Raw genomic sequence first — 25419 nt, forward strand, 5'->3', positions numbered from 1 at the left:
AGATTAGATTAGTCTTGATTTGTAGTTCACCTGAAATCCTATACTGCAATCGTTTCACACAGCAGGAAAGATGCCCTTGCTGGCAGTGTGAAGAAAGCTATGATACAGGCTCTTCTGCTCACTTATATTTGCTTGTATATGTCATTTGGTGGGGCTGGTTTTATGCTTTATATGCCTGCTTGTAAAGCCTGTGAAGTGCTGGGGACACTGTTTGAGCAGAACCTGCTAGTTACATACTTTCTAACAACCTCTCCACCCCTTGTTCAGATTGTCCTGTGCTGCTGTCCAGGCAGACTTTAATACCAAAGGTGTATTGTCACAGGACAGCTGTTCCCTCATTGTGAGGGTTTGGCTGGTTGGTTTGGTTTGGTTTTGTTTTTCCCTGGCAGGTTTTCTTGGGTTGCCTCTGAAGAGGGAGGGGAGGTCATTGGGGAGACTCTATGCAAATCCTTTAAAAACAAGCAGACAAACTAAACAGTGGAAGGCAGTTCTGGAAATGAAACAAGTGGAAGCTAAAAGAAGCTGCTTATACTGGCAGACCTTGAAGATTCCTGCCTCCTGTAGCAAGACTCAAGTTTTGACACAGATTTCGTGAATGGAATAAAGTTAAGCTTCCATATACTAAGAAATGCTTCAACAAATTCACATATTCTTTGTGTCTGCCTAGAGAGTATCTAATTACATGATCTATATAATTCATTGCTTGTAAAATGAAGCTTACTTCAAACTTGACAGTACAACTACTAATAGGAGAGTAAGTCTGAGTGCTCAGTGCAGGTGACACAGTAGAAAGGCACACAGACATGAAGGTTTATCTGTAGCGCAGAATATACATATGGTTTAAATGAAGCAGGGGCAACGTGCCAGTCTGATGGCCCATATGTGGCCATCTGCTGGAGAGAAATGTTGTACAGCTGGGTTAAAGTGGTCAGTGTGTTTCACAGCCACTTGTTCTGCACAGAATTTGGGATCAGAGTTGTGGTTACAGATTCTGATTGAGACCATATTTCAGTGGGCAACAGAACTTCATATTTTCTCTTCTTCCTCTCCAAAATCAATTGACTTCTCACACCTATGAGCATGTAACTCATTCATTCATTCTAATGCTCCAGGCTTGGATGTGTCTGTCTTAGCTCTGACTTGAGAGAGAATGTCAAGTCTTTGTCCTGTTGTCATCAAGACTTGTGCTGACTACAGACTGGTCAGTTCTTCAAGGACCAAAAGCAAGATGACACCTAAGATTTATTCATCAGAGTATTGTTAGTAGACCTAACACACACAGACTTGTGAATAAGCATAAAATGGAAGAACATGCATTACTACAAAGAGAATGAGACTTCCTTTCTTATCTATCCAGCTACTTCTAACTATCAGAAATCATGCTGTCTAAAGAGGCCCCAAGGGCAAGAATTTGCCCCCAAGGGCAAAACGTGTTGCTTGTGAGGAATTGTGATGACAAGGATGGGGAAAGGTTGCATAATCTCATTGGTCTGCTTTGTTCTTTTTAGTATAGCCCTCCAACAGTTTGAAATTATATTGCTCTATTGTTTAAACCAATTAAATAGTAACTGATGGTTTTTTGGTTTTTACGTTTTCATAAAGTCATGTGCAGCTACCATGCAAAAGGTAGCTTACTTACAATTTGGGACAGCCCACTACAAATATTTTGGGTGTAGTTCTCTAACAAATGTCAGAACAGACTTTTTTCCTTATCTAGATATTTGCAGACTAAAGAGGCATGCTCATACAAGGTGGAATGTTCAAACAATTACTGCTTTGCCTCATAAACTTTTTGTAGTTGTTGCCTACTCTCAAAGAAGAAAAAATAACCTAATCAACAAGTCTGGCTCTTATAATGCCTAGTCTAATATAATTTTCCTCCTGCTCTTGCATGAGTGATGCTACAAAAGGTTTGTCTTCTCTGTGTTCAGTGACCCAGAACTTAAATCCTTTCTCTTTTTGTTGGTTTGGGATTTGTTGTTATGTTTGCAGCAAATAGAATTGAGATTAAATTAATCAGAATTCTCTCTCCTTTCAACTTCTCCAATTATTTCATTTGCAAAAGAGAAGTTTTGGAAGTTAATTTGTAGATAATGTGTGGTAGTATCAGGATTTTTAAAGCCTTTATTTTGCTGTTGGACACTAGGGTGCTTTTTCCATGTGTACAGATTGGGGTGTGTGAGACAATAATGCATCTGTCTTTGAGGCAAACGCAGGCCTTGATCTAAATCCTCCTTCATTCATCACAAGGAGTCTCAGAATATGCTGGCACCATGCAGATTCTTCTGTCTGAAAAGCTCAGTTTAACCTGTCATTTGGGGTATAAGGTAATCAAATAAGATATTACGATGTCAGTAGTCACATCGTTCAAATTCTGTGGTGACCTGTAATGCAAACTATGAATAAGGCAGGAGCAGGGGAGGGAATTGAGACACTGGGGAGGTATAGATGAACAATTTCAGATACAGGTATACATTGCTAGATACTCTTGTTTCAAAAACAGGGATGAGTTGTTGCCTCTTTGCTCTAACATGCAATGACCTATTACAGTAGCCTATGAACCATAAGATAAACCATTCTGGGTTTGATGACAAGGTTGACAGGGACTAATTATATCAGAGCAGTTTTCCTGCCTTACCATGATACCATGTGATTTGGCCCATTATCAGATGTTCCAGAGGTGGAGAGGACCAACCCAATTAATCCATGCATAGATTTTCTCTTTTACTGCAGAGTGGTGGACAGTTGCTTTGTATTCCTGTTCAGTGTAATCTGCATGTACTTACTGCCTTAGGGGAGATGATTAATTTTCCATCTTGCCATAAAGCAGGTTTCACCTTGGCATAGTGGAAACATCATATTAAAAAATGGGAACTCAGTCTTATTCAGTCCAAAATCCTCTTTTAAATTTCCTTTTAACTATGTACCTTTACTTTCTTGAGTTTAACGTTCCTATAGGAGAAATAGGCACTGACTTCATTGTAACTTTAGGCTGTTGAAAAACTGCAGCACAAGCTAACTGGCTTTTTAACAGAGCACAGAGGGACACCAGAATACATACTTGCATCATATATAAAGCCCTTGCTGTGTTTTCTCCTAATTGCGAACTTGGCAACTGAGCCTGCAATCTGATTCTTAATCTGGATGACTACTAAGTTCTTTGATCACCCAGAGAAAAATTTAATGACAACTTGGTCAACCTCTTTGTTAGCTGGGGAGCTGGCGTAGAATCAGTTGTTGGCTTCTGGTCCTGTTGTGGTTTGCTGGGAGGCAGACGTAGCTGTGGAAAACCATGGCTGCAGTCTGATTCTCCACAGTTCCTTTCAAGGTAAACCACAGTCTAAATCTAATTCCTAGCAGTGGAACAGGACCACATAGTGCAAGCAGTTTGATGTTACTGCTAAGACCTCCTCCTAGCAAAGCTTGAGAATTCAAGTAACATTGTAAAAATTCCCATTTGTTGCAAAAACAGCCGCTAGAGTTACAAGACTATGATGTGCTGGTGAACACAGGAGGCTTAAAAACTTTTTTTGTTGTCAAGACCTAGAACTAATTGTCTTTCTGATAATGGAAATCTGTTTCTTTATTTGTGGCTGAGGAATGCCTGGAAACAGCTTTAATACTTACGTTGTTCTTAGTTCCTCAAAAAAAAAAAAACAACCAAAAAAACAACCAAAAAAACCCCAAAATGGGACTGAGAGGTTAAATACCTCTCTTGAAAAGGAGAGTAAGTCAAGTTTCGAGGTGAGAAGGCAAAAGTCTGTTCTAAGTTAGCTGCTGTCAGCATCTGTCAGTTCTCACCATACAAATCCTATCAGGCAGGCAGGTCATTTGTAAAGGAAGTACTGTTTAAATTGAAAGCATATTTATACCTTTGTTAGCAAGCACAAGTAATTATTTTCCAACGTCTAGAAGGCCTGTTGAGCTGGTGGAGTTAAGGTATGCTAACTCTCATAGGCAGCAAGCAGGGGTGGGAGAAAGGAGCTTGACTTGAACTTCCAGACAAAATTAGAGCTGCATTGTTCAGGTGACATTTATGGAGTCCAGAGCTATGATAAATCCACGCCTCTGTCTCTGTCGCGTTATGTTAACTGGTCGCAGATCTGAGAGTCCTGCAGGCTTCAACAGCTGAGAGGCCTGGAATCCTGTCCCCTTCCACGGCCCAGCTGAGCTTCCTCTGTTCCGAGCTGACTCTTAAAGGTTTCCGACCACACCCAGTTTCAGTGGCTGAACACAAAGGGGAGAGGGGTGAGCAGTGTCTGGGGTAAACGGATTGAATCAAACAGGGTGAGGACATTGAATACTTGTCCTGTGACTCAGTACCCTCCCGCTAGAGAACCTCCCTTGGCATATGTTGTCATACTGTCCCGGAGCACTCGCTGCCCTGCAGGCTGTACAAACAGCTGAAAAGCCAGTCCCTAGCCCTAAGGGGCATCACTTCTGAGAAGACAAATAACCCGTGTGAAAGAAGGTGAAAGGGAGAAGCAATCACCTGTGTAAAAAATTTGTGTCTTCTACATTTCCAGTCTTCCTGCTGGCTGCATTTATAAACTGGGTAATACATTTGCTGGAGGACAAAGGGAAGCTACTGCTGTGTTCCTGCTTCAACTTAGAACGCCTGCTTATGAAAGGTGCATATTTTGGCCCTTAGAGAAGCGCAGAGGGAGGGAGAAATTTTAAATGACCCAGTAATGCTATGGACTGTTGAATCCTGGTATTAAAAATGCCAATGGTGACCTCAACATCTGGCTGCCTAAACTGTATGTAGTAGATTTGAGGCACACTTAGAAGGGACTGATTTTTGACAGTACTTTCAAAATGAATTTTTAAGTATTCAAATTCTAATATAGCTGATGTATTCAAAGAAGGCTTTTCATATCTGGCCATAAAAAGATGAAGGAGAAGTTGATTGACAGATGAGAATGGTCTATCTTAGTGTGAGGGTTGGGACTAGCTCAGTGTCCTTTCTCTGACATGAATGACTGTCTCTACTTGACTAAACTGTTCCCTAAACTCATGAGAAATGTCATGCTCTGGTGAGCTTCCTTGGGGTTGGGCTGGATGATCCTTAAGGGTCCCTCCCAACCCAACCCAACCCATCCATGATTGTCCAGCAGGCCTGTGAAAGGCAGCACCATTCCATGGCAATGTGGACTACGCTTAGGGTTCAAGTCTCGGTAAACGGATCTGATTTGATTTCTCCCTTGGGCTCTGTTGTTAGCTTGTTTTGCTGAAGGAAATGGAGAAGGAAGATGAAGCATGACTTGACTATTTTTTGTTTAAGTGCTCTCTAAATCTGTGTGGTAACTTCCCTGATCTACAGGTTAGTCTCCAGGCCATGTATAAGCATATGCCTAATACGTTACATGCCTAATACGGAAAGAAAACAACCTCTCAAATTGCCCACAGCAACTGCTTATTCTGTTAAAGCATGCTTCATAAAAGCAGGGAAACCCTGAAGCCTGAAAACAAATTATTAAAAATTTGTGTCCCGGTTTTTAAAATGGCTGCAGTTCACATGATGGATACATGTAGATTAATAAAATAAATGGCACAAACTTATTTTGTTGTTTCTTCCATATGATGATGTCTTTCTTTGTAACTTGTTGAATTTGTACAAGGATTTTTGTGTAACTCATGGAAAAAATGGCACCATGCTTCCAGTGTACATTTGGAGTGTATGTTTTTAAAACCAGTGCCAAAAAAAACCCCTGAAGAGACATCTTCTGAGCCCCAAAATAGCCATGCTCTCAATTTTGGTAGAGACTTCTTATGCTGTTCTACTAGATTATCTCAAATTTAATCTTGGAAGACTGGCCTTTGAAGGCAGGAAGTCAAGATCTGTGGTTACTGGAGGCTTCTCCAGTGCTTGAGTGTTTATCATAGCAAAGGGTTTTTTTAAAAGAATTACCCTCAGAGCGTAGATTGAAGCAATAAGGTTGAGGCTCATCCCTTTCTAGCTCATTGTCATCCTTCATAATTAAATAAGGAGTGTAACAGGTGAGGAGATGGAAATAACATGTGGAGAGAGTGTGGAGAGAGTGTTAAAAAAACCCCAACAAACAAAACACAGCCCTGCTCCCCAAAACAAAAAACAAGCAACCAAAAAAATCTGACTCTTTTTTCTGTTCACATAGGTAAGTATGTGAAGTATGTTCGTATCTCATTTATTCATTTTTTCTTTTCCTCAGACGTTTACCAGAAAAAATCAAAGATGATGTTCAGCTAAAGAATATGAGCGGGCAGTGGTTTTATGAGGCCAAGTCGAAGAGGCACAGAGATAAGATACATGGAGCAGATATTATCAGAGCTTCCATGCGCAGGAAGCCTGCCATGATTGGTAAGCATTTGGTTTGTACTTTATTTCGGAAAGGCTGGCTCTTACTTTGCCAACCTCAGACAATGCTGTCTGTGAAATACAAGAATACTGGTATCTCTACAAGTGGAAAGTGATGCAAAAAAGAGACTTCCCATGTAATTTACAGTGTAGGCTTTCCTCTCCCCCAATGCTTTATATGAAAGAGTGGTGACTGCTAACAGAAGGGACAGGCTTGTGTTTATGTGTAGGATTAAAAGCTGTCTGCACTCCTAGACTCATTCTCACTTCCATTTCTGAGGCCCTGTGAGTTATTTAGGAACACACAAAGAATCCGAGATTGAGGAAATTGCTCTTTAACGTGAATTTCCAAGATTTTGGTGTTTGATTTGAGACCTTTGAGACTTAATGGCAGGCATCGCAAGGTAGAAATAGTGGTTATAGCTAACTGAAATATATGTGCTGAAAGCTCTGGCAGCTGTAACTGGCATCCTGTGTCCATGTGAACTTTAAGTGCACCCAGAATCCCCATGTCATGGTGGGTGCCCTGGTCACCATTAACTTTATCCTTCAGAGGGAGGAAGTGAGCAGTCAATCTGTGTTCGCAAAAACACATTATACAATATCCAGGATTTTATAGAACCCAATTATAAATCTCTCAGCATCTGACATTTTAGCCTAAGGAGTCCTGGTCTATTTTGTCATTCTTTGTATAGAAAGTGGTTTTTTTTTTTTGCTTTTGTGAAACTGACCTACATCCCTTTTTAACCTCCTCTAGTTCTACTGAGTCTTTTTGATTTAGAGGGGCAAGACTTACATTATTCTTGCCAGACTGTACTGATGTTTGTACTATTTAGTTTAAGTTCTGTCAAGCAATTTTGCTACATGCTAGTGAAGCCAGTAAGGTACTTCCCTCCATACTGTGGCTGAACTACAGTTTGTTGCTTTCTAGGGGTTTTGTAACTACAAGTTAGCCTTGTTTTCCTCTGTCTAACCCTGTAACATTGCACCTTCTCAATTTCAATGTTTTCAGAGATGAATTTGAATAATGTCAGTTTGAGGCTACTGCTTTGAGTTTTTAAGATGACAAGAAAAGGCCTGAAACAAAAGAATGCAGGACAAAAAATTAATAGGTGGTTAGTGTAGTGTGTTTGTCATCTGGCATGGTTTTGTGCTTGAAGGTAATGAAAATCAGCTGTAGAATTCTAGCTAAATTTCACAGTAACGTGTAGCTTAAAGGAAAGTACTTAAAGCCATATTTTCTTAAAGGAAGCTTAATTAATCCAAATCTCATTACTTAATGTTCCAGTCTGGCCAAATTTGGAAATATATCCTCTGAGAGAGGGCAGGCTACAACCATCCCTCCCCCACCAGGTTCAGGAAAAAATAAATTTTCCTCAAAGGAAAGTGAAAGAGATAAAAACTATTTATTTAACAAACACACAGGAAAAGGATAATGCTAAATAACAAAACCTCTCACTCTACTGAGAGAAACCTGGGAAAACCTCTGAGTCCTTCTGTAGATCTCTCTCTCCCCCTCCTTGGAGCTGGGATGGGGTAGTGGGCCCACCTCCAGGGCCAAGGCCTCTGTGGAAATTCCTCCCAATGTATTCTGATGTTGAAACAGTCCAGCAGAGGAAAAAAAAAGAAAAATCAAAGTCCCAGGAAAAACAAAACTTCAACTCTCCGTCTCTCTCTGGAGAAAGAGAAAGGAGCTGAAAAACTGGCCAAAAGCAAACAGGGTGCTTTCCCCACTCTCACTCTGCTGCCGCAGCTGGAAAAAAAGTCTCTGTCTCTGTGTGACTTTGAACGAGCTGCAAACTGCTTTGCAGAAGTTCTGCTCAGGTTTTCTTCCCCCCTCTCAGGCTCAGTTTAAAGGCACAGAAAGGCACAAAATTAATTTCTGGGCATGGGGCAGCAATAGGGGATACACATCACAAAGTCACCCCAAGACACTTAAACAAAGGCACATGTTGATACATTCAAAACTATGCGCAAGTGCTAGGTTTCAAAGACTCATGAGATTGCAGTTATAGATTACAAAAGTGTGATTATAGATTACAAAAGTATAGATACATTCTTGCAGTTATAGATAACAAAAGTGTGAATAAAAATCTTGCTTATTTTTGCACACTAATTAATTTTTCACTTCTAAACAGTTGGTGAAGCATAAAGAATGGTAGAGGAAACAATCCAATGTTTTTACTCTGAAAGGGGTTATCAGAATAGGATTCTGTCCCACCCTAAAAAGAAATGCAAGTGTATTTGCATTTGCTGAGTGAGGTGGGGCTTTTTGTTTGTTTGGGTTTTTTATATTACCTTTTTAACATCTTGTGGTATTTCTGTCCGTAAAGGATTAGCCACCTGCTTAACTGAGTTATGACCAACTTCCACTTTACTGCTTTGGAAGGGAATAATTGACTGAATTTCAACATATTTTCAGTTTCCTATGGTTTAATCATTTTTGCTTCCTCAGGACACTAAGGATGAGCTTTCAATATTTGTCTAACTGCAAGAAATACAGGATCAGTCTTTACCAGGGTTCTTGTAGAAAACTCCTCTCAGTTTAGGATCACTTTAAGGTCTAAACCAGATATATCTGGAGTAGTAGAATGAAGTATTCAGAACAGTATTTCACCTTTCTATGAGCATTAAAAATGTGTTCTTCAGAAGGCACCAGATCTGCTTCTGAAAACAATTCAAGTACAGTAGACTTCAGAAATAGCTGCAGGACTAAGTGCAAATACTTGTACGTCTTTCTTAAGAAATCCTGTATGAACATGTGGGAAACAATAATATTCTTGTTTCATGTTTTAGCTGAACTGGGACAGAACAAAAGGAGTAAAGCAAAGATCAGCTGGGTGAACAATGTTAATAAAGAAGTCTTTGTGCCACCAGATCTACATGGCATTGTGGAACATCAAGAAGAAGAACAACAGAAAACTAGTTTGAGGTAAGCTGTCTATCATGCTTACAATGTATATGTATATATGGAATAGTGAAATTTGTGAGCTGTAAATTCCGCCCAAAATATTGTACTTTTCTCTTATTTCAAAGGTCACCAAATGTTCCCTCAGAATTGTCCGAGTAATCTGTGCATTGTTCTGCATTTGAATATAGAACAACTAACAATCTTCACCTTGTGTTGGGGTTTTAGTTTAGTCTTAGGTTTTCCTGTTAAAGGAATTTTCTCCCATATGCATGTTGCTAGGGGACAAATAGCTGTACTTAAGAAAGACAAAAAGGGGAGTGGGGCGGGCCTGGCTACTCTTTTGTCTACACCTGGGTGTGGGAACAGTTCGCTCTGAGCGTCCGGAGAGAGAAGCTGCAGAGAAAGGAGCTGCTGCTTCTTTCTTTTTGGCCGTTCTTTCTTCCTGCTGGAAGCAACGCCGGGACCCCAAAAGCCGCTTTCCCTGCCCTGCTGGAGACCGAGCTGTGGCTGCCCTGCTCCGCTGCTGCTTCGAGTTTTCGCTACGCTGTAGCCCTGCTCACCCTGCCTGCCTGGGCCTCCGTGGTTTTTTCCCACCTGGATACATCTCGTCTGCCACCCGGGATTTGCCGTTCGTCCCTGCCGTTTCAGCCTGCTGTTCCTGAGAGCCCGGGATCAGCTGCCCAGCGGTTTGTGAAGCCTTTGTTCCATCCCTTCCCGGGATCCCAGGGCACCAGAGCCGCGGGTTTCCCGAGCTCGCTCCGGAGCGCCCCCTGCAGCCGCGGGGGAACCATCGCACCTGCCCTGCTCACCGGGAGCCGCCAGCGCCCCTGCCGGCTGCGAGCGGAACTGCACCCGAGGGGAAATAGCCTGACAGCCGAGAAGGCTGGCACTGGGTTTGTGATTGCTGTTACTGCCATAGTTGTTGTTGTTTTGTTTGACTGGTTATATACATATATATATAGAGTAAAGAACTGTTATTCCTATTTCCCACATCTTCGCCTAAAGGCTCTTGATTTCAAAATATAATAACTTGGAGGGAAAAGGGGTTATATCTGCCACTTCAAGGGGGGCCTCTGCCTTCCTTAGCAGACACCTGTCTTTCAAAACCGAGACAGATTTTGGCGCCCAACGTGGGGCCTGAGGGCATTAAGAGATAGAGGTGAAAAAGGAATAACAGTTCCTCGATAACTTTATTTTGTGTGCTGGATATTGGAACCTTGTTAGGCAGCACTATGTGGTCTAGTTTACCCTGGTTTGGGTGGCATGTAGCCGTGGCTATATTCTTCCCCTTTGCAGCTCCTTATTTGAATATGGGTCCTCTGACTAAGGCTACCATTGCTGTTATCCAGCTTGCGTTATGGGTCGAGAAGGTGAGGAATTCATGGGTTTTTAACTTCCTCCGGAATGTGGGCTCATGGATAAACAGCTATCACACACTGAGCACATGTTTTTGGGGTTATGTTAACAATGGTACCTTCTGTGAGGAAATGACACCAGGGGAAGTTTTCTCCCAACCCCTCAACCAGTTCTTTGGGCCCACCCCATCAATTTTCGAAGGGTTTAAATTCCCTCTGAATACTAACCATCTGCTGCTGATAGGCCTACTCTATTTAGCATTCAAGGATAAGTTGAGATTGGCTTGGATATCTACTCGGACACCAGCCCCAGAGACTAGAGATCCTGCCCCAGAACCTGACATGGCCCCAGAGAGTAGAGTTCCTGCCCCAGAGCCTGATCCTGCCCCAGAGCCTGACACGGCCCCAGACACTAGAGATCCTACCCCAGAACCTGACACGGCCCCAGACACTAGAGATCCTACCCCAGAGCCAGAGCCTGCCACAGCCCCAGACACTAGAGATCCCGCCCCACAGACTGATACTGCCCAACAGTCCACCTCAGAAATGGACTACCCAAACTGGGTGGGGGTACTGGCAAAAGGGATGCAGGAGATGTGCCAAGAGATGGGTCAGGTGCGCCAGGAGATATGCCAGGAGATGGGCCAGGTGCGCAAGGAGATGTGCCAGGAGATGGGCCAGGTGCGCCAGGAGATATGCCAATTGCTAAGGGAATACACCTCCTCAGCTAGTGAAAAACCCTCTCCCTGCCCCAAAGAGGGTGAGTCCGATGGTGCAGCAGTGGAACCCACGGATGTTACAACCGTCCAGGCTTCAGCTGAACCACAAGGACAACCACAGCCAGCAGCAGTCGCCCCTGTGCAAAGGAGGAAGTATAAGACCAAATCAGTACGACCAGTTAATGATGATGGGCAACCAGGGCCCTCACAACCAGCAGGAGAGCCAGAGCCAGAAGTCATCACTGAGTCCCTGTCGCACGACAGTCTCCGTGCTATGCGAAACGACATTGTGCGAAGGGGGCGTGAGCCTTATACCACCTGGCTGCTTCGGGTTTGGGACCTTATGGGCACAAGTGTGCAACTCGATAGTGGTGAGGCAAGGTATCTGGGATCGTTGACCCAGGACCCAGGTGTGGACCAGATATTTGTGAGGGAGCCAGGGCCTCTCTCTCTTTGGGAGCGGCTCTTAATGAGTGTGAGAGAAAGGTTCATTCACAAAGAAAGAATGCAGGAGTACCATCATAGAATGCAGTGGAAGACACTCGAGCAAGGGATCCAACAGCTAAGAGAGGTGGCAATATTAGAGGTACTCTTTGGGAAGGATGGACAGCATGATAATGACCCCGATAAGGTCAGGTGCACAGGACAGATGATGTGGAACCTGGCAAGGCTAGGGCCATCGCAATACACCACCTTCATTGCAACGATTGATGCTGATAATACCCGAGAAACAGTGGGCTCTGTTGCCAACAGGCTCAGGCATTATGACAGCATGATCAATGGCCCGCTGAAAGCTCATGTCTCTGCTGTGGTCCAGGACCTCAAAGAGGAGATGAAGGAGATGAAGAAGGAAATGAGGGAGGAGATGAGGGAGGAGATGAGGGAGGAGATGAGGAGGGTCAGTGTGGCACCAGTGCGAGTCACAGGCCCCCAAGTCAGAGCCCGTCGTCCCCCTGCTAGAGAGAGAGGGTACACCCCACGAGCTGAGCTGTGGTTTTTCCTGTGTGAGCATGGGGAAGACATGAGAAGGTGGGATGGGAAACCCACCTCTGCCCTGGCAGCGCGGGTGCGTGAACTCAAGGAGGGAGGCACTAACCGAGGGGGTTCCGCTAAGGTGAAGGTAGCCTCAGCCTCCCGTGACCGAGCTGCCAGGCATTACAGAAGGGAGGACGATATGTCGGATCCCCTTGAAGGTACCTCGAGCATGTACGCCCAGGGAAAGAATGATAACCAGGGCTAGAGGGGCCCTGCCTCTAGCCAGGAAGAGGCACGGGAGAACCGAGTTTTCTGGACGGTGTGGATCCGATGGCCTGGCACATCAGAGCCACAAAAATATGATGCGTTGGTTGATACTGGGGCACAGTGTACTTTAATGCCATCGGGACATGTGGGGGCAGAACCTGTATCCATCGCTGGGGTGACCGGGGGATCACAGCAGTTGACCCTTTTGGAAGCTGAGGTGAGCCTGACTGGGAAGGAGTGGCAAAAGCATCCGATTGTGACCGGCCCAGAGGCCCCGTGTATTCTGGGCATAGACTTCCTCCGGAATGGCTACTACAAAGACCCAAAAGGACTCAGGTGGGCATTTGGGATTGCTGCTGTGGAGGCAGAGGGCATTAGGCAATTGAACACCCTGCCTGGACTATCTGAGAATCCTTCTGCAGTTGGGCTCCTGAAAGTGGAAGAGCAACGAGTGCCAATTGCCACCTCGACAGTGCACCGCCGGCAGTATCGGACAAATCGAGATGCTGTGATCCCCATCCACAAGATGATCCGCGAGCTGGAGAGTCAAGGGGTGGTCAGCAAGACCCACTCACCCTTCAACAGCCCCATCTGGCCTGTGCGCAAGTCTGACGGGGAATGGAGATTGACTGTGGACTATCGTGCCCTGAATGAAGTGACTCCACCGCTGAGCGCTGCCGTGCCAGACATGTTGGAGCTCCAGTACGAGCTGGAGTCCAAAGCAGCGAAGTGGTACGCCACTATTGACATTGCCAATGCCTTCTTCTCCATTCCTCTGGCAGCAGAGTGCAGGCCTCAGTTTGCCTTCACCTGGAGGGGCGTGCAGTACACCTGGAACCGACTGCCCCAGGGGTGGAAGCACAGTCCCACCATCTGTCATGGACTGATCCAGACTGCACTAGAAAAGAGTGAGGCTCCAGAACATCTGCAGTACATTGATGACATCATTGTGTGGGGGAACACCGCAACCGAAGTGTTTGAGAAAGGAGAGAGAATAATTCAAATTCTCCTGCAAGCTGGTTTTGCCATCAAGAAGAGCAAGGTCAAGGGACCTGCCCGAGAGATCCAGTTCCTGGGAGTAAAGTGGCAAGATGGACGACGTCAGATTCCCACTGAGGTCATCAATAAGATCACAGCAATGTCTCCGCCGACCAACAAGAAGGAAACACAAGCTTTCCTAGGTGCTATAGGTTTCTGGAGGATGCACATTCCCGAGTACAGCCAGATCGTGAGTCCTCTCTACCTGGTTACCCGCAAGAAGAATGATTTCCACTGGGGCCCTGAACAGCAGCAAGCCTTCACTCAGATCAAACAGGAAATTGCTCACGCCGTAGCCCTTGGCCCAGTCAGGACAGGACCAGAGGTGAAGAACGTGCTCTACTCTGCAGCCGGGAACAATGGTCTGTCCTGGAGCCTCTGGCAGAAGATGCCTGGTGAGACTCGGGGCCGACCACTGGGATTCTGGAGCCGAAGCTACAGAGGGTCTGAAGCCAACTACACTCCCACAGAGAAGGAAATCCTGGCAGCTTATGAAGGAGTCCAGGCTGCCTCAGAAGTAATCGGCACAGAGGCACAACTCCTCCTGGCACCCCGACTACCGGTGCTGGGGTGGATGTTCAGAGGAAAGGTTCCCTCCACGCATCACGCCACCGACGCTACTTGGAGCAAATGGATTGCCCTCATCACGCAGCGCGCCCGAATTGGAAACCCAAGTCGCCCTGGGATCTTGGAAATAATTACAAACTGGCCGGAAGGTGAGACTTTTGGGTTATCTTCTGAAGAAGAAGAGGAGCAGGTGACACGTGCCGAAGAAGCCCCACCATATAACGAGCTACCAGAGAGTGAAAGACAATACGCCCTCTTCACTGATGGTTCCTGCCGAATTGTAGGCGCTAGCCGGAAATGGAAAGCCGCTGTATGGAGCCCCACACGACAAGTTGCACAGGCCACTGAAGGAGAAGGTGGATCGAGCCAATTTGCTGAGCTCAAAGCTGTCCAATTAGCTCTGGACATAGCTGAAAGAGAGAAGTGGCCAAAGCTCTACCTCTACACTGATTCATGGATGGTAGCCAATGCTCTGTGGGGTTGGCTGGAAAGGTGGAATAAGGCAAACTGGCAGCGCAGAGGAAAACCAATCTGGGCTGCTGAAGAGTGGAAAGACATTGCCACTCGGGTAGAGAAGCTATCCGTGAAAGTCCGTCATGTAGATGCTCACATCCCCAAGAGCCGGGCTAATGAAGAACATCGTAACAACAAACAGGTAGATCAGGCTGCGAAAATAGAGGTGTCCCAGATAGACTTGGATTGGCAACATAAAGGAGAACTGTTCCTAGCTCGATGGGCCCATGATGCCTCAGGCCATCAGGGCAGAGATGCCACCTATAAGTGGGCACGAGACCGAGGGGTGGATCTAACCATGGACAGTATCTCCCAGGTTATCCATGACTGTGAGACATGCGCTGCGATCAAGCAGGCCAAGCGGGTGAAGCCTCTGTGGTATGGCGGGCGATGGTCCAAATACAAGTATGGGGAGGCCTGGCAGATTGATTACATCACACTGCCTCAAACCCGCCAAGGCAAGCGCTATGTGCTCACAATGGTAGAAGCCACCACTGGGTGGCTGGAGACCTACCCTGTGCCTCATGCTACTGCCCGGAACACCATCCTGGGCCTGGAAAAGCAAGTCCTTTGGAGGCATGGCACCCCTGAGAGAATCGAGTCTGACAATGGGACTCATTTCAAGAACAGCCTTATAAACACCTGGGCTAGAGAACATGGCATTGAGTGGGTGTACCACATCCCTTACCATGCACCAGCAGCTGGGAAGGTTGAGCGGTGTAATGGACTGCTTAAAACCACCTTGAAGGCACTGGGTGGGGGGACTTTCAAAAACTGGGAGATGCATTTAGCAAGAGCCACCTGGTTAGTTAACACTCGAGGTTCCACCAGCCGAGCAGGCCCTGCCCAATCCGAACCCCTACAAACAACAGACGGGGATAAGGTTCCAGTGGTGCACATGAGAGGTATGCTTGGAAAAACTGTTTGGGTAAAGTCTGCCTTGAGCAAAGACAAACCCATCCGTGGGGTTGTTTTTGCTCAGGGACCAGGCTGCACCTGGTGGGTGATGCAAAAGGATGGAGAGACCCGATGCTTACCTCAAGAGGACCTTGTTTTAGGGTGAACTACCCATGGCTCTGTATTTGTATCAGTATCAGCATGTATATTTGTATATAATTTGGGTAATGCATAGATTTATATGGTTAAAAAAAAAAAGTTAAGTTTCATGTAACATGTTAGTATGGGAAAAAATTCGGGGTGGATAATGTTGGGGTTTTAGTTTAGTCTTAGGTTTTCCTGTTAAAGGAATTTTCTCCCATATGCATGTTGCTAGGGGACAAATAGCTGTACTTAAGAAAGACAAAAAGGGGAGTGGGGCGGGCCTGGCTACTCTTTTGTCTACACCTGGGTGTGGGAACAGTTCGCTCTGAGCGTCCGGAGAGAGAAGCTGCAGAGAAAGGAGCTGCTGCTTCTTTCTTTTTGGCTGTTCTTTCTTCCTGCTGGAAGCAACGCCGGGACCCCAAAAGCCGCTTTCCCTGCCCTGCTGGAGACCGAGCTGTGGCTGCCCTGCTCCGCTGCTGCTTCGAGTTTTCGCTACGCTGTAGCCCTGCTCACCCTGCCTGCCTGGGCCTCCGTGGTTTTTTCCCACCTGGATACATCTCGTCTGCCACCCGGGATTTGCCGTTCGTCCCTGCCGTTTCAGCCTGCTGTTCCTGAGAGCCCGGGATCAGCTGCCCAGCGGTTTGTGAAGCCTTTGTTCCATCCCTTCCCGGGATCCCAGGGCACCAGAGCCGCGGGTTTCCCGAGCTCGCTCCGGAGCGCCCCCTGCAGCCGCGGGGGAACCATCGCACCTGCCCTGCTCACCGGGAGCCGCCAGCGCCCCTGCCGGCTGCGAGCGGAACTGCACCCGAGGGGAAATAGCCTGACAGCCGAGAAGGCTGGCACTGGGTTTGTGATTGCTGTTACTGCCATAGTTGTTGTTGTTTTGTTTGACTGGTTATATACATATATATATAGAGTAAAGAACTGTTATTCCTATTTCCCACATCTTCGCCTAAAGGCTCTTGATTTCAAAATATAATAACTTGGAGGGAAAAGGGGTTATATCTGCCACTTCAAGGGGGGCCTCTGCCTTCCTTAGCAGACACCTGTCTTTCAAAACCGAGACACCTTGCCTTTCTCAGAAGTTGACAATCGAGTATAGAATGGTCCCACACATCTTCTCATGTCACAATTTATTTTGGTTCCTTGAAGTGAGACCTGGATTTTCTAGTTAGAAAATGGCTGGCCATGATCAGTCCTCTGGAGTCAGTATTAGGGGGACCACAACCTCTGCATCTCTTCATTCAGTCGTTTACTGAAACCATTTTATTGATTCAGCCTGAATTTTAAACTTGGATCACAGCAGTATTGAGGTTAGAAAAACCTGTAAAATCATCAAGTCCAACCATTAACCCAGCCCTGCCAAGGCCACCACTAAACCATATCCCCAGGTGTCACATCCTCGTGTCTTGAGCACTTCATATCACAGGAAGAATTGGAGACTAAGAAATTGCTGTTTAGAATTTCCCAGACTATTGGGTACATGGTTTAAGACCTCTGAGCCTTTTTAAGAAGACTAAGCCTATTTCAGGTGGAAAGACCTAGAATCTTTAGATACCTGCAGAAAATTAATCAGATTATACCAAGAGAAGTAAATGTCTTTCTGAAATGGAGAAGCTTTCTTTCAGAGTAAGATAAGACAGTCATCTTGGGTATGTCTGAATTACTACAGTTGTCAGGAAGGCTGGATGATTAGTAGTTTCTGAACTAAAAAGGATTTTGTATTAAATCATTTCATCTCAAGTCTGTAAACATCCCAAACAGCTTTATTTTCTTTGAAATATCCTGAGTTGATTTCTGAAACAGACATGTCTTCTCTTTAAAATACCTACATGTAATTCATGGGCTGCGTTAAAAACATTCAAAGAGCCTACATTTGAGAAGGAAAGTGCTGAAAGACCTGGAGACAGAGCAGGTGAAAGTAAAATATCTTTAAGTGGCCAGATTCCTCACACTACTGAGGAAACAAGAACCAGGGTGTAACCCATATAGCCATTGTTTGTGCTTTTAGTGAACAGAGTGAGGTAAGGGCCAGAGTTACTACTTAGGGTGACTGTTTTACTTCTGGTTGTGCCATTGATCAGCTCTGTAACCTTTCACTTTCTTGTCTGTCTTCTAAGTCCTTCTCTGTACATAATCTGTTTTTTCTTTGCAGTAAGGCCTCTCCTAGTACGCATTTATACAATACCTAGTAGCAATTGAACCTTTCACTTTCGTGCTCTGCAAACTGGGCACACAAATTCACAGTGAATGGCAGCAAAGGTTGGTGTGAGTCTTAACAGCTTTGGCTTGTGTTACTCTTCTTTCTTATATTTTATCAGTGAGCTCAGAGGTGTTTGTTTTCACCACATCTGAAATTGTGCTGAAAAAGGTCAAATAAACTGCTTTGTTATAGACTTCCCAAAAATGAAGTTGTACAAAAAGGATGACAAAGGCTGCTTATCAAAAGGCAGAGCTCTGTTTCCCCTCCCAACCCAAGTTAACTGGTGTGCTGACAGAGTCAGTTGTTACTAAATGTAGGGTTTTTTGCAGGTGACTTTTACCTTCAGGGGATTGCTATGAAGTTATTTCTTTAAGAGCACCAGAAGACATGTTGCTGTTTAATGTATCTTTTAGGATATTTTACATATCATCTTGCACATCAGCAAAAGATGATACTTTTAATGAAGTACAGCCTTATAATGCTATTCTTGAAATTACAACTCTCTGCAAACTGTCTGTGGTTCATAAGGTGTACTAGATTTCATAATGTGCCAGGGCAGCCTCTTAAAAAATGCATAACATACCAAAGTTTAAGAATATGTAGACAATTTTTTTTTAAAATGAGACCAACTTGATAGTGGTCTTCTTCAGCTTGAAGTGATTTGATGACTAATTTCAGATTACAGCTATGCAAAGTTTGATAATTCTTTTCCAGGACTCTGTCCTGCCTTTTGCTCCAGATTGTACCAGAAATTAATCAGCCTCCATGCCTTGTTCATGTGTACTTGTACTTTCTTCAATAGCTCAGGATCTTCTGTCTAGAGCAAGCTCACACAGTCCAGTGGTTTATGAGGCATTTGGAAATGGACCTTAAGAAATGATCTGTCACATGTGGGGTGGACACTTACTTACACTGACTTTGCATAAATACTTGATTAGATGCCTCAGATCATTTGCTTCTAAATGTCAAAACCTATAGCAAACAAATGTGGCAGGACTGTGAAATTCATTGCTTATGATTTTAGTGTGGGCTTTGTTCACTGTAACTGAGGTTACTCTACACAATATTGCAAGTGAGAAATTGCAGGAGGCATCATATACTTTTTAAATACTTTTCTTTTCTGTTCTCTTGATACTGGAATTTGAAAGAGACTGGCCTGGCATAACTGTGGGCCTGTTTCTAATGGCAGAAGGAAACACAATTGTGAGAAAGCAGTAATCCCAGCAGCTGGGGTGGGAAGGGAAAGTCTACAAACATTTGATTTGGCTGCTAAGATAGTGGAGCAACAAGGACTTAATGGGCTATTCCTCTTAAAATGCAATAGTCTTAACACAGCTAAGAGGATGAAACAGAGCACCATTCTGGAATTTGGGATGGCATTAAAGGCAGTTCACTGCTTACAGTGTCCAAAAGCTACCTCTGGTTCAAGCCCTTGGACTTTTAAAGCATTTTAAAGTGGTGCTTTAAGAATAAGTTTGTGGGAGTTATGGGGTTTTTGTTTGTTTTGTTTTTTTTTTTTCCCAGTTGTTTTTCATTTTCCTTTTTTTCTCTAACAGTCAGCCTCAGGCTAGCACTGACTTGCAGGCTTTGCATAAACTACACAGCTGCTAACCTGAGGATTGGGTCCAGAAGTTATGTGATAACAAATTACTTGGAGTACTTTGGTTCTGGATCCTGTTCTTAAAGCAAAACAATTCTTACTGAGTGTAAAGAAAGTTCACTTCTGGTAGATCTATTTGTAAACTGATAAGGATAAAATCCAACCCTGGGGCCAGTTCAACTACTGTTGAATCAGGATGCTGCTATATTAGGTGGAGCAACAGTATTCTTAAAATTAGTGTAGTGACCTTTATCCCTGCACCCTAAATATCTAAATTCCACAATGAAGCTATGAATTATTTCTTCCTGAGTATTAAATCATTGGGATAATTTTCTTGTATACCAGAGCCTTTACAGGCCAGGTGTGTGAAGTGTCTTTGAAGGTGTAACCTTGAACAGAATGAGTTTTCAAAGGTGAGTCACACTGTCAATATTACTTCAGTTCAGTGATGCCATCTGTCTATATGCTGAATCTCAAAAAAGGGAGGTTATCTTTCAAATTAAGATTTGTAGTTAGTTTTCTTCCCTAATCTAGAAAGTATTCTTGATCAACATTGAACAGGTGGCAAATGTGGGTCCTGGAGTTCTGGAAGTGGAAAACTTGCACAAAAGCCCTGATTTTTAAAATCCATGTATTGGCAACGCCTGCAAATCTGTAACCCCTTTCTCCAGCTTACCTTCTGCCTTTGCCTTGTTGCCTCAGTCTGTATGGGACTTGGGCCTTCATTGTGGTTCTTTGCACATCATTTTGCAGAGTTAAAGTGTAGAATTTTTAAAATATTTTTTAATCTATTGATTTAGCTTTGTTCAGTTTTCTTATCTGTATGGGTTGTGGGTAAACTCATTTTCAGACCCTTTGTTGTAAAACTTTGTTATAGGATCCTGGTGTTGCTTTATTTCTGTTTTGTTTATTTAGAGCAGGGTTTTCAGTATGTGATGCCAAGTTAATTATCTTTAATTATTCTATGGTAAATCCAAAGGAGCATTACATTGAAGATTGTGAGATTATGTTTCAATGAACATACACACAAAAACTTACCTCTCCACCTCTAAAAACTGTATTGAAGAATGTCTTACCAGTTTCTCGCATCCTAGGGTGCATAACAGTATTTTCCTTGTTTAAAATGAGCGAGGGGTTGGAGTATCCAGGACCTAGACCTTAAAAAAAAAAAAAAATCATAATTGTCCTGTTCAGTAGTAGATGGTGCAGACAAGACAGAAAATGCAGGAGCATACAGGTGCTCTCAACAACAAATACACAAGAGCTTTAAAAAAGCAAGAACACAAACTCCATTTTCTGTAGTTTCTTTGTATGCATATGTATTTTCATCCTTTAAAAAAATATATTAGAACAAAGATTAAAAACCATAATGTGAAAGGATATTTTTGAAAGGAAACTAGAAGTTGCAACATGTAGCTCTTTGAGAACCAGAGTTTTTCTTCTTACTTGGGATCAGCAAAGAATAGAAAGAACAAGAGTAATCAGTTAGTAATCTGGTGTGTGCATATAAGAGGCTGTCACAGTTACAGTCTTACAAAAATGTAAGAACATTTAATTTTTCACCCCTGAGATAGATTCCATTACAAGATCATCTCATACCTTAACTCTCTATCACTGTGCATGGTGGTACATTTCTTAAAGGCAGTGTTCAATCAAAAGAGCAAGGAAGAGACATAGAAGTTTATAATTCAGATTGCAACTGGTATTTTTTTGCTAGCCTTATGTTCACACTGCTCACTTTGGTCATTTTATCTTCTCCATAATAATGTTTTTCCCTTTGCAAAATGTAAGTGATGTCACTGCTCATATGCACTTAGCAGTCCAGGGCAAATAGCCTTTCAAGGTTAGATATCAGAGTGTTTTGTTTCGTTTTTTTTTTCCCCCTAAGCTTTGAGCTTAACTGTACTGCACCCTGGAAAGATGGAAAAGTTGTTCTTCCCTCAGGAGGGCAGACTGTTACCAGTTACCAGACTGGAGAGATCTTTGTCAATGCAAGGAGGTGAATCTGGAACTTGATGAGAGCTGGATGTTGTTTCTGTCCTGAGATACCTTGTGGCTCTTCTACTTCCCACCTTAAAGTCTTTTCACACATAACAAAGATCATTGAACAAAGAAATATTCAGTTTTGGAATCTCTTTGTACATCTATATTGGAAAAACCATAGAAGTTGTTTTCCTTCCTAGCCTGAGATATATATCCTATCTGAAGAATATAAATTTTTTCTGCTTCATACTGTTCACCCCAAAATCATAAGCGTGTATGTTGGTTAATGTCAGTGTTTTCCATATAAGATTAGGATACTGAATATGGTTGTTATGTGAAGACTATATTGAAATTAATGTCTAACTTCCATCTTCAAAAACCAAATACTTTTTCATATCTGAGATGTTTAGGTAAACTCAAATTGCAAAAATCTGATCGAGAAAAAAACCTTGCATCATTCTGCAAGTAGATGAAATATTTCTCAAGATAATACAGGAGCTGTCTCCTCTAGCTGTTTTAATTACTCTATATCTGGGCTATACTTATTATCACAAGTAATAACTAACTTCACTTATGCCATCAATCCAAAAAATTTATACATCTCAATTGAAAGAATAGCTTATAAGTTGTACCTCTGAGGGGATGAGTCATCATCTGTGACATGTCACATCTTTACTATAGTGGTGATGGAGTTCCTCTGTTTCTTCTGACTTTGATGCTTTGAAAAACTCTATCTTTTAATCAGATTTTGACCCTTTACTCCACTTTGATTTCAGTCCTATAAGTACAAATATACGACAAGAATGGAGATGGCAACACTGATATTGTTTAGAGAGTAGCTATATTTACTATATTTATAGTAACATATATGTAGTAAATATAAAATATATGTTTATGTTTATTTTTATAAAGCTTGCTCAAACATACAAAATGCATCAAAAATATGGTTTCTGTCATGCCAAGTAGAAGTTGTATTGAATTCTTTAACAAGTAAATAAATTTTTGCAAGGAAACAAAGCAGCAAGAGTATACCCTTTACTATAGGAATGAGAAGCTTTTCTTCTAAATCTGGTGAGAACAGGCTAAATAGAAAAACTCAGGCGCCAAGTGTTTACATTTGAGTATGTATAAATGAGTCTTTGTTTTGCTTTTTCAAAAAGGCATAATGTCCTGTTTGCTGAAGTTGTTATATAATTTTCCTTTATATGAATTTTCCTTTCCTTAGTTCTAAAGAAGTAACCCCTGTGTTAAACAAACCAGAGGAAAGACCTGTGAAGGCAGCAGTCTCATCAGTAAAGGTATGACTAATACTGAATATGGTGGAAGTTATTTGCTTCAGTGGTAATCTTAAGTAAAGTTTTGAGGAGGAAAGATAATAATTTGTAAAAAAAAAAAAAGAGTGGTTTTTTTCATTTGGAGGGAGAGAATGAAAACCACTAAAGGTTCAGCACTAAAGTGCTGCTACACCTATAACTGGTGGCTGTTTTTTCTTGACATTATTTCCAATCTGCTCAACGACTGAAAATGATTGGCCTGCGCTGTTCTAATATCACAGAATTAGAGATAAAATTATTTAACTTGCAAGAACTTGGGATTTTCAAGTGTCTTTAAGTGGTGGCTTACCTCTGCTGTTGGTGAGTTCAAAAGAAAAAGATGAGGTTATGAGTGGCATTTCTGATAGTTTCCTGTTGATATTGTTTAGGTTTTTTGTTATGTATCCAATTTAAGAGATATGCCTTTATATTCTTTGCTGATAGATTAGTGGGGAAGAGGAAATCACTCCCCTTGTGTCTATTTTGTGAAGACTGTACTGATATAAGAATTTGACTGCAACAGTAATGTTTGTTCCTTTTTTAGCAAAGGAGAAATCCATTTAATTCCATTTCATCAGATGATGACTTGTACAGTGGGGAATCAGAAAACAGACCGGCCATTGTACCTCAGCTATCAAAGAAGGGTAAATGTACTTTTCTAGCAGATGATTGTGAATTTCCTGTAGGTTTATATGAAATTATTTTTATTTTCATTGCTTCTTTCTGAAAGAGATCAAAACCTTTTTTTTCTTAACCACTGGGAGTTGTCAATTAGTTTATTTCAAACCTCATCTAAAACAAGTGAATATACTCAGGAAGTGGCTGTAGACATGAGTAAATGGATTTTGCTTCCTTTCTTTTACTCATAGTTCTAGGCAGCACTAAGCACTCTATTGCGAGAGGGCTGTTCGTCCTGAATTGCTGATAACAGGACAGTGAAATTTCCTTGAATTTGGCATAGCTGTCTTTATGACCTTCCAAGCATTGCTGCTAATTAGCTCGACAGAAGCAGCCTAGCTCTCTTTGGTCTGTACTTTTCTTCTTTATTTCCTTAGTCCTATTTATTATCCTTCCTTTCCAGCAGTATTTTCTGCAAGCAAGTTGATGAGTGATTATATAACACAGTATAGGCATTTGAAGTTCTAATTTACAGTCATATGTGGATATTACTCTCCGTCTCTGTTGTGAAGCTTGCTAACAGGAAGAGGAAATATTTGCTTAGTAGGAATAAAAACCCCTTCATCTCCCTGCCAAGAGATTATTTCTGCATTTGCTTTGTTCCATATAACTGTAGAAATAGCCAGTTTCCGTTTTTGTAGATTGCTGTTTATGTTCTGAACCTGAAGAGGTGTATGAGTATTCAAAAGCTGCCCTTCCCTGCAAACTTCCTCCCTTGCAGGAATAATGCTGATAAAAGATTTCGTGTGCTCTCTCTTTGGTATCGTCAAATTGTTAATGTTTGTAAAATAAGAAATAACTGCAATCTTTTAATTTGCTAAAAAATTCTATTACATAAAAATGAAATCAACACCTATGTAAAATTTCTCTCTGTGTTTTTGCTCCTGTTGTTTTAAATAAACCAGTATAATCCCTGCATTCTAGATCTGCACTGTCATAACTCTCTGTTTATACTGGCAAACATCACATAAACTCAGGAGCTGTTCTATGTCTTACAGAAAATTGGTCACTCTCAGAAGACAGCCCACCTAAATCAAACTTACAAAATGATGAAACAGAGAAACCTAAGAAGCTTTCTGTAGAACTTACTGATGAATCACAGAAGGAACTAGTTAAGCGTCCTATCCCAAAAGCTAGGAAACTAATTCACAAAGCAGCAGATTCTGTGTCACAAAGAGAAGACCTTGTTCCCAAACCAACCAAGCACACCGAGAGGATTAATGGCATTGGTACCCCACCCAGGGGCATTCTGAAGCGCAGCTCAAGCTCAAGTTCCACTGACTCAGAAGTTCGTGTCAGTCAGATGTTAGATGTTCAGAAAAAGAATGGTCTTTCTACTGCAACTATTTTTGAAGGAGAAGGTGAGAAGAGCTCTCTTATGGAAGAGGCAGAAGACTCCACACAAAATTCACTGGAAAAACTGAAACAAGTGAGGTTCTCCTCTAGCCCAGGTAAAGGAAAACCTCTGCAAAGCCCACAGCTACACCATGGAAAAGAAAGAGGAGAGCATGATTTGTTAAAACCTGACAAAGAAAAGAACAGTAGCAATTATGCTGCTCAATCAGGCTCCCTTGAGGATAAGCAAATTTCTGCTGCAAAGCCTTTGGGAACCTATTCATCAACTTCACAAATGAAAACAAAAGATGGTTTACAAGAAGACACAACTGCATCCAGCCCTTGTGACACTAATAGATCAGTCTTCCTGATTAGTGAAAGCTTCCAGACAAAGACAGTTACTCCCAAGGAACTTGAAACTCCACAGAAGACCTCCAGCAATACCCTGTCAAATAGCAATAACGAGCGGAGCGTTGATGAGACACGTGAAAGTAAAGCCAACCAGATCCTGAGCCATGAATCAAAGTCACACAAAAACTTTACTGGTAAGAGACTAATAGGAGTGAAGAATGGAATGAGATAGG

At 42.8% G+C, this 25419-nt stretch overlaps 1 protein-coding gene across 8 annotated transcripts in view; it reads left to right on the forward strand.

Annotated features, from left to right (window-relative positions):
• SYTL2 (synaptotagmin like 2) overlaps positions 1–25419 on the forward strand; it is a 64748-nt gene that overhangs the window by 18957 nt on the left and 20372 nt on the right. For all 8 annotated transcript variants that reach the window (XM_048294714.1, XM_048294713.1, XM_048294708.1 and 5 more), the window contains 5 exons: positions 6192–6340; positions 9134–9269; positions 22735–22807; positions 23367–23466; positions 24499–25380. In XM_048294714.1, coding sequence (XP_048150671.1) covers positions 6192–6340; positions 9134–9269; positions 22735–22807; positions 23367–23466; positions 24499–25380 — 1340 coding nt within the window. The remainder of the gene's footprint in view (positions 1–6191; positions 6341–9133; positions 9270–22734; positions 22808–23366; positions 23467–24498; positions 25381–25419) is intronic.

This window comes from Corvus hawaiiensis, chromosome 2 (genome assembly GCF_020740725.1).
Source record: "Corvus hawaiiensis isolate bCorHaw1 chromosome 2, bCorHaw1.pri.cur, whole genome shotgun sequence".
Lineage (NCBI taxonomy): Eukaryota > Metazoa > Chordata > Aves > Passeriformes > Corvidae > Corvus > Corvus hawaiiensis.